At 40.5% G+C, this 21178-nt stretch overlaps 1 protein-coding gene across 5 annotated transcripts in view; it reads right to left on the bottom strand.

The window, feature by feature from the left end:
• The window catches only part of PRKAG2 (protein kinase AMP-activated non-catalytic subunit gamma 2), a 244384-nt gene that overhangs the window by 133482 nt on the left and 89724 nt on the right, over positions 1 to 21178 (bottom strand). For all 5 annotated transcript variants that reach the window (XM_039348395.1, XM_039348393.1, XM_039348396.1 and 2 more), the window contains one exon: positions 16397 to 16679. In XM_039348395.1, the coding sequence (XP_039204329.1) occupies positions 16397 to 16679 (283 nt within the window). The remainder of the gene's footprint in view (positions 1 to 16396; positions 16680 to 21178) is intronic.

The following is a 21178-nucleotide window of genomic DNA, read 5'->3' as shown; positions in this document are numbered from 1 at the left end:
AACTATTTTGATTCATGTCTCTGAGCTCTCAAGTGGAGCTGCTCTGGATAAACCTAAGACCTGCCAAGCCCCCTCTGCAGCTGACTGACAAGCTGGTTAATAGGGAACATGATGCTGTAATTTCACCTGGAACACTTAAGGAAGAAGGAGGAGGAGAGGAGGAGGAGGAGGAGGAGGAGGAGAGAAGAAGAAGAAGAAGAAGAAGAAGAAGAAGAAGAAGAAGAAGAAGAAGAAGAAGAAGAAGAAGAAGAAGAAGAAGAAGAAGAAGAAGAAGAAGAAGAAGAAGAAGAAGAAGAAGAAGAAGAAGACAATGTGCACAAAAACAATGTCCTTTTTCATGAAAGGATATGAAATCCTGGCATATCCCTCCTTTGCATCTGCTAACAGGGACTGCTAAGACCCTTTTCTGAGGGAGATAAATAAATAATAGCTTCTCTTCAAAAGTTCAGCATGGTTATTTTTTCACTTATAAACATTTTTCCCATTTATTTCTACTCTGCTTCCAACACAATCCCATCGCAAGGTGGTTTATATAACTGGACATTACTTCTGTTTGCTAATACGTTTTATTAAAGCAAGTTTAATAATAAACATGTACGCCCTAATCAATTATATGTATTGAAATATTTTGCACAGAAACATTTCATATCTTACACATTCTCCAATATAGAAGAAATCTATTCAGTGGCTGTATATGTCCACAACACTAATTATTCAATTGTCCATAAGTTGCTAGATTCACACAAACTCAAATCAGGAAAAAAAAAGTTGAAGGTTTTAGGAAAGAGGGCAAAACATGGCCCTTCTCTTGATGACTGAGCCAGTAGATAAATTGCAGAAGTAAATAAAATATTACATATCTGCCATTCTTAGGGTTATAAAAGTCCTACTGCATTCAGCCTGGAGTGGCCCAGGCAGGATAAACCTCAGGTCATCTGATTCTCTTCTCTTTGGTTGTATGGCAATATCTCATGTTGAATTTTGCTTTACTAAGCTCTTAGGGGCAAGAGGTACAGAGCTGTTGGTCTGGGAGTGGAGTGACTACACAAAGTAGTTCACCCAGTAATTATAAGGTGAATTGTTCCCACTGAAACCAATGGGATTTTATAAAAGGACTGTATCCAGGATGAGTAAATAGCAAGCAACAGTCAAAATAATTGACAGTGAAGCCAGCTGTCTTTAGACATTTAAATATAGGGTTTGCTAATCCATTAAACATTTTGATAATCTGGGTAGAATGAGCTAGCCAGATAATCTTCCATGGACACCATCATTATTATACAGTTGAGTCAAAAGGGGCCACTAGATTTAATTGCATCTCAGTGAAATCAAGAACTCCTTGATAATGTTTCTGTTCTTTATTGTCTAAACAGATAGTAAAGCTCTTGTTGGGTCTTGAGGGTGATCAATCTTAAATCTGCCATTACAAATATAAAATGGATAGTGGAAAAGCGGCAGCAAGAAAGGATAGGAAATTGTGATATGCCCATCCTTAAACTGCTAATTGCTAAATTGAGTATGGCCAGTTTATTTCACTTATTCCTTTGTCTCTATTTGACTCTTGCTAGGATAACATTACTTTAAAGGAGCAGAAGGAGAAGGAAGAAAAGAGAAAGAGGAAAGAGGAGGTAGAAAAGGAGGAAGAGAAGAAAGGAGAAGTTAGAAAAGGTGGAGGAGAAAGAGAAGGAAAAAAGGAGAAGGAGGAGGAAAAGGAGGAGATAGAAGAGGAGGAGAAGGAGAAGTTGAAGATAGGCAAGGAGAAGGACATTCAGAAAAAGCTAACAAAGGAGGTTTCATTCCCTTAGCTAGCAAAGTCAGAAGCAAAGTAATGGAGGCAAGAACATCTATGACATGGGTGGATGATCAACTATGTCCGTGGTGGCGAACCTTTGGCACGGGTGCCAGAGGCGGCACTCAGAGCCCTCTCTGTGGGCATGCGTGCCATCGCCCTAGTTCTAGGCCTTCAGCTGGGTTTTATAAAACCTTTTTGCTTTAGGTCTCCGCCACCATATGCAGCAAAAAAAAAAAAGGTTCAATCAATCAATCAATTTCAACTTCTCGCAGGAAAAAAAGATCTTGCAAAGTTGGAATTGATTGATTGAACTTTTTAGTCCCACCCAGTCTGCCTTTACCACCGAAGCCATGCCCACCCAATGGGCCACACCCACCCAATGGGCCACGCTCACCCGGCACCCGACGATACATAAGTGAGTTTGGGTTGCAGTTTGGGCACTTGGTCTCTAAAAGGCTTGCCATCACTGAAATATGTGATCAAAATCCTTCCCTTTTTTTTACAGAACACACACAGGGCTTCAATCACACGTTCGCAGTCACCATATTTACTTTTTTATACACACTCAAATTCCGCCCCATACAAACTATTCTGGATGAAAATTCATTGGTACAAATTTATCTGACTAGCAAACACTAGCAAAAAAAAGTGGGGAGTTCACATTTCACACTTAGCCATCATACAATTTGCTTAGGTTTGGTCTGCTTACTTTATTTCTTTCTGATTTGGTTTGTCATGTGAACCTTGCCATTGATTTGGGAACCATGTTTTAAGATCATAAGAAGTGATAATATTACTTTATACTGCACTAATGAGTGCCACACTTGGAATATTGCATACAATTCTGGTCACCAAGTACAAAAATAAAAAATAAAAAAATTGAGGCCTTAGAAAGAGTGCAGAGAAGAGCAGCAAAGATGATAAAAGACGTGGAGGCTAAACTGTATGATGAATGGTTGAGGAAGCAAGGTATGTCTAGCTTAACAAAATATGATAGCTGTTTTTCAGTACTTGAGGGGCTGTCACAGAAATAAGGGGGTTGACTTATTCTCCAAGGCACCTGAGGGAGGACAAGAAGCAACTGGGTGAAGATCGTTAAAGAGAGATCCAACTTAAGACTAAGGAGAAATTTCCTGGCCATGAAAACAATGTGTGGAACAGCTTGCCTAGAGTTGTGAGTGTTCCATCACTGGAGGTTTTCAAGAAAAAAAAAATCTCACAACCATTTATTCATGAGGATATAAAGACTCCTGCGTTGATCAGGAGGTTGGACTAGAAGACCTCTGAGGTCTGTTATTCTATGATTTAATAACCATATTTAGCAGCAATTACAAATACTGACTTTAGTAACTGGTTCATATATCAGCATTATTCACGGTTTGCTTTAACCTGATTGGGCTGAACAAGGCTCTTTGGTCCGATTCGCATATCAAATGCTAAGCCAAAAAGCCTGTTTCTAGAAATCTCCATACCTCAGTTGAAACATCCCCACACCCAGAGCAAGCTCATGGGGGCTCAGCAAGCCAGGCCAAAAAGACTGATTTCTAAGTCAGTGCACTTTGGATTACAGCTGATAAATCCTGAATGGTGGAGTTAGCAAAGGCGTGGCCATCTGTATTCCCATGTCTCCAAGATTTAGTAATTACAGGGAAGTGCAGAGCAGGCTGGCTGGCTGCAGAACAAGAAAAAGGAAACCGAATGCTATTAACGCAAAGTGCTTGAGAAATTTGGAACTATCGTATTTTATGGCCGTGAGAAAGGTCCAGTGAAGGTCACCCATGCCTGGATGCTGAGGGATACTCATGCCTTGTTCCTCCTAACAGGATTATCCAGCGGCTGGGTCATTCCTATTTTTCATTCCAGTGTGCCTCCAATCCGCAATTCTATGGAAGGCTGCACCAGGGGGGGCAGATCATTTGGCAGGAGACTCAGAAAAATATTTTGGCAGCCAAAAATCGCTGCACTTGCACTGAAGTTCTCAAGGGCAGTGAAGGCCCAAGCAATCAGCAAGGCAAAGGAGAATGTTCAGGATCCCTAAGTTGATCTGCTCAGCCCTAGGGTGATCCTCCAGCTTGTTCTATAGCAGATGTTCAAAAATATGTTTTGCTTCCTTGAGTTTGACATGATCTAATTTGGAAACCTCGGTGACCTGCTGTTTGACTCAAAAGTTTTTGGAAGCAGAGTTACAGAGTCTGTTCTCAGAGTTTAGCATCCTGAGTTCTGAGGGCAGCTTTTGCACCAATTAGGAGGCAAATTAGTAATCTCATTAATATCACTGTCCAAAAGATTATTTGTCCAGAAAAAAAGTTAGGTATAGGCAGATAGTCCTCAATTTGTGACCATACACCAAGAAATCATTTGAAGTTATAATGGCACTGAAAAAAAAAATGATTTACAACCAGTTCTCATACTTACCACTGTGATAGCATCCCTACAGTTATGTGATCAAAATTTGGGTGCTTAACAACCAGCATCTATTTACAACAGTTACAGCATCCCAGGATCATGGGATTGATATTTATGACTTTCCCAGCTGGTTCTGACAAGCAAAGCCAATGGGGATTTTCTTAACAACTGTGTGATTTACTTGTGTGTGAACCACTTATAAAACTGGGCACAACTCACTTGCTTAGCAAATGAAATTTTGGTTCCAGTTGTGATTGTTAAGTTGGGGACTACCTGCCTAGCAGACTATATAGCTCAATTAAGTAAGAGATCTTACTTTATATCAGGGGTAGGCAACCTTGGCTCTTTTATGACTCGTGGACTTCAACTCCCAGAATTCCTGAGCCAGCCATGCTGAGGGGAAAGGAAGAGGTTTCCAAGCTGAGCCATGCTGGCTCAGGAACTCTGGGAGTTAAAGTCCACGAGTCATAAAAGAGCCAAGGTTGCCTACCCCTGCCCTATATATTCCCAATTCTTAATCAACACATAATGCAACTTCTGTACAGTACTCTGAAAGAATACACTGAACTATTACATGGTTCATTTTGGCTGGGGAATTCTGGGAGTTGAAGTCCATACACCTTGGAGCTGCCAAAGTTGAGACACTCTGACCAAGAAGAACATTTATTTTCCAATTTTTTCCATCTGTACTCCAACTGCCCCAAACGACAGCAACAGAAAACAAGAGGACGGTGGGGAAGAGAAGTGGCAAAGGCAGATAGTTTGGGTCAAAATAACTATTTTAGCCCTTTGCATGGTCTAAGTAAGAGAAACACAGAGTTGAAGCTTTCTGCAATGCTTGGATTTCATTCCCCAAATTGACAAGAAAGCAATAGCAAAGGAGATAAAACTCTGTGGCTGGGTCACTCATGGGTGTTGTCTCTTGGGGAAAATATTTAGAGAGTGAGTCATGGAATAACAAGTAGGAACAGGGGCTGAAGATAGTCCATGCCAGCATCCAGCATCTTCTCTGGCCTTTGGGACATGAAACCATAGCATTTGGAGAAAAAAATGAAGAGGGCTGCAGGTAGCCCTTGATTTGTGATCATTTGTTTAAGAACTGCCCTTTCTATGAAAGCTGCCCAAGACTGATATCTTCAAATTATATATCGTATAGGTGGACGTTGGCCAAAACAATACATAGCCCTGTACATCCAACCAAGCACCAAAGCTAGCTAGCTGCACAGTAGACATAGCAATAGCACTTGAAACTTATATACTGCTTCACAGTGCTTTACAGCCCTCTCTAAGCAGCTTATTGCCTCCAATAATGTGGCTGACCTTGGAAGGATGGAAGGCTGAATCCACCTTGAGCCAGTTATGATCAAACTCCTGGCAATGAGCAGAATCAGCCTGCAATACTGCATTCTAGCCACTGTGCCACCACGGCTCCAGAAACTGAAGACAGAGCCAGGTCTTAACATCCTGCAGTGTCTCTGCATTCACAATCTGCGCTGGTTATTTGTGGGATTCTGAGTGCAACTCAAGCTGCTGGTTGTGACCATAAAGCCTACATGGCATAAGGTCAGGTTATTTGTGGGAACCACCTAATTTCCATGGTGTTTACCCAGCTAGGCAGAGTTGGCACATTTCAGGTCTCTTTAACTAACAATATCATGTCTTGGAACCTTCTCTACTGCAATGTCGGCCCTGTAGAATGAGTCCCCCTCCCCCGTGAGATTTGCTGGCTCCCATCCCGATGGGGTTCTGGAAAGCCTTAAAGACCTAGCTGTCCTCCTACGTCTTGACTACATGTAGTCCCCAACGTATGGCCACATTCGTGTTCAGAATTTCCATTGTTAAGCCAGACAGTTGTTAACTGGATTTTGCGCCATTTTACAACCTTTCTTGCCCGAATTGTTAAGTGAATCACTACAGTTGTTGAGTTGGTAACATGGTTGTTAAGTGAATTTGGCTTTCCCGTTGACTTTGTTTGTCAGAAGGTCACAAAAGATGAACATATGGCCCCGGGACAGTGCAACCGTCATAAATATATGCCAGTTGCCAAGCATCTGGATTTTGATCATGTGATCATGAGGAAAATAGTCATAAGTGTAAAAAACGGTCATAAGTCTCTGTTTTCAGTGCTGTTGTATCTTTGAACAGTCACTAAACAAATGGGGGTAAGTCAACGACTATCTATACAGCAGTGGTTCTCAACCTGTGGGTCGGGACCCCATTTGGGGTCGAACGACCATTTCATGGGGGTCGCCAAACAATGCAGTCCGCCATTTTTTCCCCTTTTCCTTAGCTGTGCTACTCCCTTTTATTCTATTGGCTTTTGAAAGCCAATAGAATACTCTCTTGAATAGCCAATAGAATAGACTCTCTTGAATAGAGTCTAATTCTATTGGCTTTCAAAAGCCAATAGGAATTGTCCAGGCTGTCTCTGCCCTGCTGAGCCCGCCAAAAGTCCCATTCTGCAAACGGTGCTGCACCAGTTGAGTAGCCCTCGACTTACGACTGGTTGAGTAGTCCTCGACTTACGACCGGTTGATGGTCGCGGCATTAAAAAGGTTGAGAACCACTGCTATACAGTGACTGGGCTTCTTGTTAGATATGTCTATATGTTTTGGCAGTATTGGCTGGATGCACCATCTTGCTCTCTATTCCTTTTTATAATTTCCGTTATCTTGTTTTATTCTATCTTGCCGACATTGAGTTGATGCCAATTGGATGAAAACTGATAAACAAACATGAGAAAACCTGTCAGATGTCCCTGAGGTCATGTTTCATTTATCTAGCTATGTCCTCTGGAAAACTAATTTTTCAGTCAGAGGTGAGATGACGTCTCCTGGAATCAGATTAACATCCAATTTCAGGTAGTGATGAATGTAAAATTAGCCAGAAGATGGGAGGGAAATTGGACAGTAAGGAGTAACTAAAGAAGAAGATGAGGAAAATTTAATTGAGGGTGGGGGCACACTGGAAATATTTGCAAGTCTTTATCTCTTGAGAAGGATAAATGGGTGCTTTAGTTTGAAAGGGAAAAAAAAAAATACAACTGCAAGCAGATTATTTTTTCAACCTTAGAACAATGCTCCTTCAGTGATTTAAAATTAATCTGTTCTGGCCAAAACAAATCTTAGGGAGATTATAGGAAAAAGTCCACATGGAAAAATCAGTGGGATTCAGTTTGAATCCTGCTTCCTTCTTTTCTTGTTTCTGAATCACTTGCAAGATGGATGTCTTTTCAGTCAGGTTTAATTTCCAATGACCTCATGGGTGGCATCATCATCATCATCATCATCATCATCATCACCATCACCACCACCACCACCACGTCACAGTTTAGCCTAATAGAACAGGACCCAATCTAAATATTAAGCGTTCTTCCTTAGAGATATTATTGCTACTATTACTACAAGACTGGCTACTAATAGTAGGTTTTTAGATCCTCTAGAGCAGGGGTCTTCAAACCTGGCTGAGGAATTCTGGGAGTTGAAGTCGACAAGACATAAAAGGGCCAAGTTTGAAGACCCCTGCTCTAGACCCATGTTTCTTAAAGGGTGGTCTTAAGATCCTCTTAGGGATATACAAAATCAAAATTATTTGCCAGATATTGAAGATATTTGCAAAAATGTAAAAATAAGGCCACTCTTCTCCTTATACTTTACAGGTGGTCCTCATCTTATGAGCACAATTAAACCAAAATTTCTGTTGCTAAGTGAGACAGTTGTTAAGTGAATTTTGCCCCATTTTGCAACCTTTCTTGCCACAATTGTTAAGTGAATCACTTAGGGCCACTTAGGACCCACGAAGCTGGCCCAAGGATACTTTCATTTTGGCTTTTTGCGATGGGTGAAACCAGTCACTGCAGCTTATTCAACAAACCACAGGTAAATCCCATATAACATAGCACAATATAGATCAGTGTTTCTCAACCTTGACAATTTTAAGGCATGTGGTCTTCAACTCCCAGAATTCCACAGCCAGCATTGCTGGCTGTGGAATTCTGGGAGTTGAAGTCCACATGCCTTAAAATTGTCAAGGTTGAGAAACACTGATATAGATAGTCCTTGTTTTAACAGCTACAATTGGGACAAGTGATTCGGTCATTAAGATAAGCAGTTGCTAAGCGAAACTGGGCTTGTGCATATGATCTTCCTGGAGTTTTTCTTTCCTTTACAGACTACAGACTAAGGTTGTAAATCTACAAAGTTACTTTTTCTTTACCGACATAACAGAAAATGGTCACTAAACGAAACAATCACTAAGCAAGGACAACCTTTCCCTCAACTTAGCCAATAAGCAAATGCTTCCTACATCTTTTCCCCTTTTATCTCCATAATATTACTCAATTTATCACAAAACTCATTAAATCTTTGTGACTGGTAAGCCACAAAGAGGGTAACATTATTTTTCAATTGTATTTGTTGTATTTCTTTCAAGTATTTCTTGAGAAAGCTTTCATGCAATGGGTTATTTTAAGATCAACTCTAATCTAGCTCTCTCAGCCTAGATAGATTTAGAGCAGTGGTTCTCAACCTTTTTAATGCCACGACCCCCAACCGGTCGTAAATCGAGGACTACTCAACTGGTGCAGCACCGTTTGCAGAATGGGACTTTTGGCGGGCTCAGCAGGGCAGAGACAGCCTGGACAATTCCTATTGGCTTTTGAAAGCCAATAGAATTAGACTCTATTCAAGAGAGTCTATTCTATTGGCTTTCAAAAGCCAATAGAATAAAAGGGAGTAGCACAGCTAAGGAAAAGGGGGGAAAAATGGCGGACTGCGTTGTTTGGCGACCCCCGTGAAATGGTCGTTTGACCCCAAATGGGGTCCCGACCCACAGGTTGAGAACCACTGATTTAGAGAGAAAGAGATGGGGAGAGAGGGGAAATCTCAACATACACGCACACACATGCACGCATGATAAACATACCAAATAATCCCTCCTATTTTCCCCACTATAACCCTATTAAGTGGGTTGAGCTGAAAGACAGAGTGACAGAAAGACTTGAGAGACAGTGACTGTCCCTGAACCATCCAGCTGGCTTTCGTGCCTAAGGCCAAACTAGAACTCACAGTCTCCTGGTTTCCAGCCTGGTGCAATAACTACTAAACCAAACTGTTATATAACAGGTAAGTCTAAAAAAAGACAGTATCATGATCATGGGGCATTGGATCCCCAATGGAAAAGCAATACTAAAATTCTTAAAGATAGCTTAAATATCAAATCATTCATTCATCATTCCCTCCCTCCCCACAGCTCTCTCTTCTCTTCTCTCCTCTCCTCTCCTCTTTGGAAAATATTATCACATGACTCTGGGACACTGCAATTGTCACATTTTTCAGTGCTATTATAATTTCAAATGGTCACTAAATGAAGTGATGTAAGTCGAGGACTATCTGGTATATGTTCCACCTTCTCTGATAAATGTTTCTTGGACAATTTTCCAGTATTTTCCATGGTCTTACCCTGGATATTCTAACACATAATTTTATACCTGATCACAAGCTATTGTATTTCAGCATGATTTGGTATTTATCTTTGAATTTTATTAACTATCATTGCCATTGCTAGCATTATAAGAAACTGTCAGGCTTACATTTTAAAGAAAATGAAATATCTGAAGGGATTAAAATCAAATTTGAAAGTACTATTTAAGTTTCAATTCTCCCCTTTCAACGACCTTGTTTCTTTTTGCTGTTTGATAAGTTCATGATCTTGCCATCATATTTCATTCAATAATGCAGTAACATGTATTACAACTGTGTTAAAAAAGTTATCAATATTTTTAAAAGTGAATTAACTCAAAGGCTCTAGGCCATCTCTCTGCCTACAGATTTCATCAGGAATAAACTTTGGTCTCCATCTCCCTCTCTCAGTGCTATTTTGCTCTTTAAATAATAGTATTTTTTAATACTTAATAATCAAATGTTATTATATGAAATGCCTGAACGAGCCTAGAAAAACTCCAAAATTAATCTAAACATGTTTAAAATCATACTTTTGTTTCCTTGGTCCCTAGGGAAGAGAAACTTACTATGTCATTTTATCTTAGCCAAATAAAGTGGAAAACATTAATTTTATTAAATGGGAAAGAACTGGATTTTGTTGGAAGAAATCCAGAGCTTTTAAAAAATGCTTTGATAATAAGCTGAATTTTGCAATCTTTTGATCTTTGCAAATATTCACATTCAATGACCATCTAACCCAATAACAGGATTTTTCTTTTTTAAAAGTGAAAAATATATTTTGAACCAACCTTATTGGCTACGTATTCTGGATTTTTTACAGCCCCAGAATGTCTGCAAGCTGCTGGGAAAAGCTGTCTTAAATTGACGAAACAAATTGTTGAAAGCAAATACAACATCGTGGTTTCATTTGAAACCTCCCTCTATTGTTTCCAAAAGCCCAATGATGGGTAGAGATTTCTCCTATTTATCCATGAGCATCTGGGCAGTAAACAAACGTAGGGATAAAACTAATCTTCAATCCTTCCCCATAGATACTAATTCTGCTTAGTGGAATATGGTTTTGTTAAACAGTCCTCCTTTTGTAAGTTCTGCCCTCCCTCAAAAAGTGTCCTCCTACATGTCCTCCTTTTCGATATTTGAAGACTAATCTGCAGGGCTTTTTTTTTCTCATAGAATGCTCAGAACGGAGTTCCGGCACCTTTTTTTATGTTTTTTTTTCAACTTTTGCATGAGCTGTGCTACTCCCTCTATTGGCTTTCGAAAGCCAATCGGAATTGCTGCTGAGTGTGCCAAAACACCCAACCGGCAAACTTTGCACATGTAAGTTGTCTGCAGCAAAGGCGAATTGGCAGGAACTTTGCACCCCTCCCTGCTATCCAACTACACCATTTCCTAGTTAGTCCCAAAGATACCTGGAGGAGACTGGAGCGGCGATGCCACTCTTGATCTTCGGCCCTGCTAGGGCAATAATGGCTGCGGGCGCAAGAGGCAGGGCAGCGGGGCTGCTGCGGGTGGGGGTGTGTGAGGGGCAGCGGTGGCCGGTTGCCCCCTGTGCTGTGGGAGCCGCAGGGCCTGCTCTACACGGGGCTGTGCAGAGTGGGCAGTGGTGCTGGCGGGGCAGCTGCAGGTGGGGTGTATCGATGGCGGGCTGCCCCCCTGGCGCAGCTGGTGCTTTGGGAGCTGTGGGGCCCGCTCTACAAAGTGGGGCAGCAGTGCTGGCGGGGGCGCAGCATGTAAGCATAATTACAATATAAAATGTTATTGTTATAAATGTTTTTATTATGCATTTATCATATTATAGTGCATTCTGTATTATTGTTGCAATGAATAAAATGTTTCTTTTATTTATGATATTTTTTCTTCAATTTATTTGTGTCCTCCTTTTCATTGTAAAAAAGTTGGTCACCTTACTATTAGAGATTAATGTTCATGTTTACAAAGATTCTTGATTAGGGATTTAAGCATCAACTTGAATCAATAAAATATAATATTTGTATGTCCATGGAGATTCTCAGTCATCCAGGTCATGGTTGTCTCAAAGACGCTTTTTCAAAAGGCAACTGGACTTTGTTTTTCCTAAGGTGAAACAAAGTCCGGGTGCCTTTTGAAAAAGCACCTTTGGGATAATATTGGTAGCTCAGGGATGAAATGAGGGATCCTTGGTGCTCTCTGAGCTTAGGACTAGCACTAGATCAGTGGTTCTCAACCTTTTTAATGCCGCGACCCCCAACCGGTCGTAAGTCGAGGACTACTCAACTGATGCAGCACCGTTTGCAGAATGGGACTTTTGGCGGGCTCAGCAGGGCAGAGACAGCCTGGACAATTCCTATTGGCTTTTGAAAGCTAATAGAATTAGACGCTATTCAAGAGAGTCTATTCTATTGGCTTTCAAAAGCCAGTGGAATAAAAGGGAGTAGCACAGCTAAGGAAAAGGGGAAAAAAATGGCAGACTGCGTTGTTTGGCGACCCCCGTGAAATGGTCGTTCGACCCCAAACGGGGTCCCGACCCACAGGTTGAGAACCACTGCACTAGATGGTGTTTACCTAGTTTGGGTTATGAAACGTCTGCAGTGCTTAAAACTAGCACTGATACCTAGTTTGGGTAATGAAACATTTGCAAGAAAAAAAAAACAAGTTCAGAAAGCATCTAGGAACTCTGACTTCTGCATCAAATGCCAAGGAGACTCAAGTTCTGAATGTCCTCTAGATTAAGTCTGCTATAAGCGTAGTTAAGCGTAGTACCGTAGTTTAAAAGCCTGAATCTGATCAACAGAAAACAGGAACGTGCAAGAAACAGCACCCTCTTAAGGTGTAAATCTGAACAGCAAACCATATTAAACTTTTGTTCAGAAGATCTGGAAGAAGTATAGCCATACTCTTAGCCATCTTGTTTACTATATATAGTTTATGAAATGTGGTTATATTACTATGCTGGTTGGAAGCTGGAAGTCACCACTAGGAATTTGTGGCTTTGCAAGATTTTAAACCCTAACTTGGCAAGCCCAACCTGAAACTGATCCAAGTATGTCATCTTTCAATGTTAATCTTCCTCCATACAGGAGTATCTCTATCATATACCATATTAACTGAAATACCAAAGGAAGAGCAGGATGATTGGTTATTTTCTTGCAGACATTTCATTACCAAGCTACCTAACATCATCAGTGTAGTGCAAGGTTCTAATGATAGCCCCAAGAGATGATGATGATGATGATGATAATGATGATGATAATAATAATGATACTACTACTACTACTAGTAGTAGTAGTAGTAATAATAATAATAATAATAATAATAATAATAATAATAATAATAATAATGCTCCAGTTGTTTTGGGATTGCACCCAAGGCGCCTATTACTATTGGTACTACCCTTGCTTGCCTTTGCCACAGTCTTTCTATTTCTATTTGTAGGTCTTTGAACTGGAGAAGATAACAAAATACAAAGACCTACAAATAGAAATAGAAAGAATGTGGCAAAAGCAAGCAAGGGTAGTACCAATAGTGATAGGCTCCTTGGGTGCAATCCCAAAACAACTGGAGCACCCCTTGAACACCATTGGCATTGACAAATTCGCTATTAGTCAATTGCAAAAGGCGGCCTTATTAGGAACTGCTTCCATCCTGCGATGATATCTATGATACCATCAAACATCCACATCTGCCTATCCCAGATCCTTGGTAAGGACTTGATAGGTAGACAAAAATGCCAAATCCAGTCTGAATATCTGGCTGACTGTGTGATGATCAATAATAATAGTAACAACAACAACAACAATAATAACAAAGTTGGGAGGGACCTTGGAGGTCATCTAGTCCAATCCCCTGCTCAGGCAGGAAACCCTATATGAAATAGGATGGTCTCTCTCTCTTAATCTTGGGAGGGAGAATTTAGCACTGGGTTGCTATGATCCTCCACGCCCAACTGCTGTTCCTATAACGCAGTAGTTCTCAACCTTTCTAATGCTGTGACCCCATAATACAGTTCCCCATGTTGTGGTGACCCCCAACCACTTATACATCACCAGGTGCCAGGGGCGTGGCCAAAGAAAAGGGGAAAAAAATGGCGGACAGCCTTGTTTGACGACCCCCATTAAATGGTCGTTTGACCCCAAATGGGGTCCCGACCCACAGGTTGAGAACCACTGCTATAACGGAACCAAGTACAATCCAAATAAATTCATATTGCAGAATTTATTCTGCTCTTATTACAATTCTCAGATTTGTCTCCTTAACTGCCTTGTAGCTGGCATGGTGACTAATCAGAAACTCTATAAATAAACAATATAAAGATACACTGATGGGAACTGTTTTCTAGGATCATTCAAGCTTTCTGGGTCTGATGGGAATTATTTTCTTTTTCTTATCTTCTTTCCATTCCAGGTTTACCTGAACATGTAAAATAATCTTCTGATTAAATCACATAAATAATTTTTTAAACTGCTTAAGTTTCTCCCAATTTGTATCCCTCTGGATATGCACTAGGTGACTAGGGGTATTGTAGCCACCCATAGTTGAATAAAGTGGCTGGCCCTTTGACTTTCTTCAAATAAACAAACACATTTTTAAGGAATCAGATTCAGAAAAGCTGGTCAGTTCTAACTGATGCTAATTCTCTGGGTCTAAAGCAAACCAAGATTGGAAGCTTATGTTTAAAAATTAAAGTCCTCCCTAATCCAGCAACCTTTCTCTTTGGATAACCAGGAAAGGAAGCCAACATGCATCAGATTAAAGGCCAACCTAATCCAGCAAAAAATTCTCCTGGGATTTTTTTGGAGGTGTAACCCAGAATAGCCAGAAGTATAGAAATAACTCATAAGACATTTTGAGAACCACCACTCTTTTCTGCTAACATGTTACACTACAGCTCGTTTGATTGCAAGCCTTGCATAAGGTGCGGTAAATCCATCATCTGTTCCTTTGTTTGGCTCTTATCAACAGTAGATTCCAAATGCTTTTAGCTTGGAAATGTCAACTGAATCGATATCAAACTCAAAGTTGGACGGCAGAGAAGGCAGCAAGTATTTATAAGAAAGAACACAAACAACAGGGGAAAAAATCCCCTTTGATATGCATACTAGCCAATGCTGTGTTCTTTGACACTCACATCAGTGCGGTTTTGGAGTCAGCACTGGGCCGCTGAAGACAACATGTCCTACAACAGATGCATGGTTCCCTAAATACTGGTAGTCCTTGACTTATAACCATTAATTTAGCAACCATTCGAAGTTACAGTGACACTGAAAAAAATGACTTATGAATGGCCCCCACACTTACATCCATTGCAGCAACCTCACATGATCAAAATTCAGGCTGTATCTCTAGGGTCATCTAACCCGTATTTGCAAGCTGGTGTCATAGTTCCGACAGATGAACCTCTTCAAAAGAACTTTGATGCATTGTTTACCTTAAAGAATCTTTTATTCGAGAAACAAAGTATCGGCACTACATAGTCGAAACCAGAAACTAAATTCCCCTCCCCTGGATACAAAGTAACAAAGTGCAAATCCCTCCTCCAATAAACAGTCATAAATCACATTCCCCAATTAGCTTGAAGCGTGGGCTTTCTTCCCAGCTCTCCAGCCTGCCAAAAATCTATCAACTCTGGACTCAATGACCTTGGGTTCCCATGGCTGAGTTATTATTGTTATGACTAGCTGGACTCTTATCCACATTCTCCCTCCCAGCAGCAACTAACTCTAGAAGCAATAGAGAAAAATGGCTGTATTTCCATCTGTTGTCAAAGCGAAAACATCTGATGCGTTGACAGCTGGCTTCTGACAAGCCAAGTCAATGGGGGAAGGCAGATTCGCTTAACGACAATGCAATTCACTTAACGACTGCTCTGATTTGCTTAATTGTGGCAAAAATGTAAAATTGGACGTGACTCACTTAACAACCACCTTGCTTAGCTTAGCCTTAGAAATTCCGATCTTCATGATGGTCATAAGCTGAGAACTAACTGTACTGCTACCTAAAGGCAAGATATGCTAAGTTTGACCCAGAAGTTGCATGCAGCCCTTATAATTAGTAGTCATTATAAACTTTGGGGAAACTCTGCTTAATCATACCACAGGCATTAAAGTCAGACCACTGGACACTAGTCAAGGATTCCAAAGGCCAGAAAGCTTCCAAATTCAGTATCAGCCAAGCTGTTGTATGTACTTGTTGATAAAAAGGCAAGATGTAGGAGAAGAGCAGGCAGAGCTGGGGGGTGGAGTTAAATGTGTCATCAGCTTAGAATTGTTATGTCCCCACAAAGATCCATGGCCAACCCCACTTTAATTCCACTGACCATTATTTAGTACTGAACTATAGTTGACTAGACCCTTGTGTAAAGGCTTGAGCAATAAATCTACTGAACCACAATTTAATTTATTATCCTGTGTGCCTTTGTACAGAAAGGAGGAGAAGGAGGGAGGGAGGAAGGAAGGAAGGAATAGAAACTGAGAAGCAAAGTTCCAAGATTGTTTGCAGGAGTCAGCATAGTTTCTTGTATAGGTTGTCCCCAATCGCAGCAGAGTGATGCTGGTCCATCTCGACCATTTCAGTTGAACACAGACACAAAATGTACATTTCTACCGATGACAAGAGCAGGATCCCACCCACTAAATCAAGAGGCTGAAATTCAGAATGCAAGCTATTGCACGTCTCCTCCTATATCTACCTTATTGTCATACTGCAGGTAAAGGAACCCGAACAAAGCTCTTGTGAATAAACATGACCGATGCCTTACTTTTTCTTGATCTGGAGAAGAACTTGATTCCTCCGGGGGAGGTGGAAGGGTTAGAGCCAGAGGAGGAAGAGTCTTTTGAAGAAGATCTGAAAATGCCACTAAAGCTCATGCGTCGAGGGGAGCGAGGCGGTGATTCCTGGTACGGGAAGGGGAACACCGTTTTGGGTGAGCCTGGACTATGTTTAGACTTGACGGGAGCAGAAGATGGACTGGAAGGTCGGTTCTGGAACCCCTTTGAGAAGATTCCTTTGGAAGGGCTCCCTGAATTGTAGCTGTCGTCTGTCTACAAAGGGAAAAAAAGTGTTGAGTTGAAATATTGGGAATTCATGGAATTGCAGAATATAGAATATAGGGCTAGAAGGGACCTTGTAGTTTTTTTAGTCCAATCTCCTGCTCAAGGCAGGAGACCTTATACTATCCCCGTCAAAAGGTTGTTCAGTCTATTTTTGAAAACTCTGGGAACCAAACATTTCTAATGATAATTGTTCTCACTAACTGATAATTTCTCCTTACTTCTAGGTTGGACCTCTCCTTAACAAGCTTCCACCCATTCCTTCTTGTCCTGGTGCTTGTCTGGTGCTTTGGAGAATCCCCTCAAATGTTGGAAGATTATCATGTCCCCACCCCCTACCCAATACTTCCCTTCATTAGGCTAATCCAAGGGTAGGCAACCGTGGCTCTTTTATGACTCGTGGACTTCAACTCCCAGAATTCCTGAGCCAGCCTGGCTCAGCTTGGAAACTCTCCCTTTCCCTTCAGCATGGCTGGCTCAGGAATTCTGGGAGTTGAAGTCCACGAGTGATAAAAGAGTCACGGTTGCCTACCCCTGGGCTAGTCATATCTACTTCCTTCAACCATTTGTTATATAATTTAGGTTGCAGACTCTTTATTATATTTGTTGCTCTACTCTGCACACTTTCTAGGGTCACAATTAACAAAATTAAAAATGAAATATCACTTGATTCTATTTCAGCTTCCAAGTCCAAGGCTTTGTTATTTACGTACAAAACCTACCTCCTTTTAGTTATTATATGTTGTACTTTTTAAACAATATTATTTGTCTGTGCAAGAATCTAGTTCTCAACAACTACTGTTCCCAAGGGATATAACAAAAGTTACAGAGACACTGGGATCAAGAAGGTAAGGTGAGATTTGGAAAACATAAGGCCACAATGTGCAATTTTTTTCTATAAAAGGCAATCTACCAATGGGAAATATTAAATTAAGTCAGGAGCCAAAAATAAGCAAAAATCAAAGAGATCTCGCCTCTCTTTGCTACCACCACCTTCAGCTTTAGCTTTTTCTTATTCTCTCTTTCTTTTCTCCAGACTACCATCCACATGAACCAGAAAACCTGATTCCCTAGGTTTTGTTAAGCCCTCTTTCCATAATATATGATGCACTGCACACGTATTTATTTATGTATGTATGCATGTATGTATGTTTTTATATATGTGTGTATGTGTGTACACATACATACACATGTACATAAACATACCTAGGGAACACAGTATATTCCAGTATAAATATATATACACACACGGACAATATTGTGGTAGATTATCATTTCCCAACATGGATGTCCATAAACTTTGCCGAAGTCCACATATCTGGAGGACAGTATGCTAGGTTTGTACTTCACTTGTCTTCCAGGACCCGAAGGTAGTATGTGTACACACACACACACACACACAAACACACCTCACCCTACTTCAATTTTCTTCTTAGCAGCAAACCTCTGAAATATTTTGGGCTTACACAGTACCTATCCTCAGCCAATCCAATAAACTTCCTTGTCTAGAGATGAATTTAAATCTGTGTCTCCTTGGTCCTAATGCAACATCTTAACTGTTATTCTGACTAGTCAGTAGTCATTTCATCCTCCTTCTCTTTAAGCAAGTTGGGTCTTTTCAATCTCTGTGTCCTGACCTTCAAAGATGATGAATCATATTTCCAAAACAGCTATAGCTCTGCTGATGAGGGATATATAATCTAGTCAGAGATTGTCTGTAACTTGTAATAGTTTCTCATCCATTTAGCAATATCAAAAAGAGGCCAACCTGATGGAAAGAGGTTTAGATAGTTAGATGCCTATCGTGGTTTAGATGTTTAATGTTATTTTAATCTTGTTCGCCACCCAGGATTACTGTTGTGAGATGAGCATATATAAGCAGATATAAATAATTTAAATAATATAGACAAATTTAAGACCTCAAAAATAAGTCTCAGTACTAGTGCAACATAGAATTTAATCCCTGAGGATCAAAACAAGAAATGCAAGTGGTTGGAGCGCTACACAAAAACAATAAAAAAATGGAAAGATTGTGGAAGTTTTAAAAAAATCCACCCCCTAGGTTTTCCCAGGGAGAGTGTATTTTGCTTCTTGTACAGTATTTAGGAGAGAAAAATCCCATGCAACATGTGCCTTCCAAGTTTTCTGAAAGAAAATCTGAGGACAGCCAAAAATTAAAATTTGAGATCTAAGACAGAACTTGATTTGGGTTTTTTTTTTTTTTTTTTGCATATTGAAGAGTAGCTGAATTGCTGGGGATAAAGGTTTGGAAACATGCCCGCCTGGTTGAGTTTCCAAGGCTTTGAAAAAAGCCTGGAGCACCATTAGCCCAAAATTTGTCATCTAGGATGAATTGAGGGCATCAAACATATTTCTCTACAGGAAGAGAAATTTTTGAATGAGAAATTATTTATTAAAGCAAACAAAGCATCTATCATCTTGATCTTTTTATCAACCTCATGGATGCTGCCAGCTGGATTCCTTTCAATCAAACAGAACAGACATACCTTAATTACCCACTTCAAGGTCACAGAAAGAGATCAAATCAATCACGTCATCTCCTTCCTTTCTTCCCTCCCTCCCTCCCTCCCTTTACCTATTACCTACCTACCTACCTTCATGTTCTAGGCCAGTGATGGCAAACCTTTTAGAGACTGAGTGCCCAAACTGCAACCCAAAACCCATTTATGCATCGTTGAGTGCCGGCTGGGTGTGGCCCATTGGGTGGGCGTGGCTGCGGTGGTAAAGGCAGACTGGGTGGGACTAAAAAGTTCAATCAATCAATTCCAACTTTTCAAGATCTTTTTTTTCCCGCGAGAAGTTGAAATTGACTGATTGAACCTTTTTTTTTTTTTTTTTTGCACACTGTAGCGGAGGCCTAAAGCGAAAAGGTTTTATAAAACCAAGCTGAATGCCTAGGACTGGGGCGACGGCGCGCATGCCCACAGAGAGGGCTCTGAGTGCTGCCTCTGGCACCCGTGCCATAGGTTCGCCACCACTGTTCTAGCCTGCCCAGCCTCAAAACTGTTTCCAAATAGCTTCATCAAGTTAGAAACATCAATCTATATAATTATCCCTGAGATCAGTATTTTTTTAAAAAAGTCCGGGTCACTCCCAAACTTCAAAGAGTCCACTAGACACCCCAACCCAAGACCTGAAGGAAGAAGCACATGTTTAGGGCATGCTTCAAGGCAGGAAGAGTGAGGGGCAAAGAATGTTGCTCCAGAGGAAGGCATTGCAATAGAGAAGACCCTCTTCCTAGGTCCCTCTAACTGACATCACTTAGTTGGTGGGATCTAAAGCAAGTTCTTCAATCATATAGGAAGTGCAAAGAATGATGGAAGGCAGATGGCTTCTCAGATAATTAAACCCTATGCCATGTTGGGTTTTAGAAATAATATAGATAACATATATTTGAGAGGCTGTCACAAAGAAGAAGGGACAGCCTGTTCTCCAAAGTACCTGAGGACAAGACAAGAACTAACGGATGGAAACTTATCAAAGAGAGAAGCAATCTAGAATTAAGGAGAAATTTCCTGATCATGAGTATGCTTGATTGATTAGGGGAATAAGTTGCCTCCAGAAATTGTGGGTGCTCCAACTGGAGTGGTATAAGGTCTCCAGTTTGGGTGGAGTTGAAACTAGAAGACTCCAAGATCCCTTTCAACTCTGTTATTCTATATTCCGTATTCTAGCAATAGAAGAGAATATTTGTAGCTCAGGATTGAATTGGGGGGTCCTTGGTGCTCCTTGAGCCTGGTTGTGTTGTTGCAGACATTTCATTATTAAACTAGGTAACATATTCACTAAATGAAACGTCTGCAAGAAAACAACCAGACAGCACTAAAGACTCCACAGATAACATGTATTCCGTAATATTTAGTTCTCCAACTGTCAGTACTTATCCTATATAAACTTCCTCCCACATTTTTTCTTTCATGGCAAATCCATACTGACCATACCAAAAAGCATCATTTTAATTTGATTTCATTTAATCTCTTTTTCTGTGCAAAATTAAAAATTTATAATTAAAACATTAAATGCCAGACTGCTATTGGGAGCCTGGACTGAGTTAAATCTGAGGAAAGAACTCAGGACCTTTACATTGTTGATAATTATCATTTTATCACAACAACCAACCAGTTCTGAAATCAGATTCTCTTGCTATACAACGGCCTTCACTCATATACATTCCCTGGAAAGATATTCCTCACTTTTTAATTTTCAAAAACATAAAAAGTGCACACTTATTAATATATAGCAGTATTTCCAGAGGCACTGAGGGGTCAGAAAACTCAAGATGGCAGCTGCAACTGCATAAGGGAAATATGATCCTCTTTAATGTGCATTGCAAGTTGGGTAGATATTTGAATGGAGATGTCCTTAATCTGAGGCTCCTGAGACAGCTAAAGTCTGGATCCCAGAATTGCTAATCCACACATCCAAACAAAAGTACCAGTCTGGGGAAAATTAGGCCACCCAGAAATTTC

Source organism: Crotalus tigris, unplaced genomic scaffold (genome assembly GCF_016545835.1).
Source record: "Crotalus tigris isolate CLP2741 ecotype Arizona unplaced genomic scaffold, ASM1654583v1 scf7180000018151.1857312, whole genome shotgun sequence".
Classification (NCBI taxonomy): Eukaryota; Metazoa; Chordata; class Lepidosauria; order Squamata; family Viperidae; genus Crotalus; species Crotalus tigris.
Note: the sequence above shows the minus strand (reverse complement) of the source record. Positions and strands in the feature narration are given on the sequence as shown.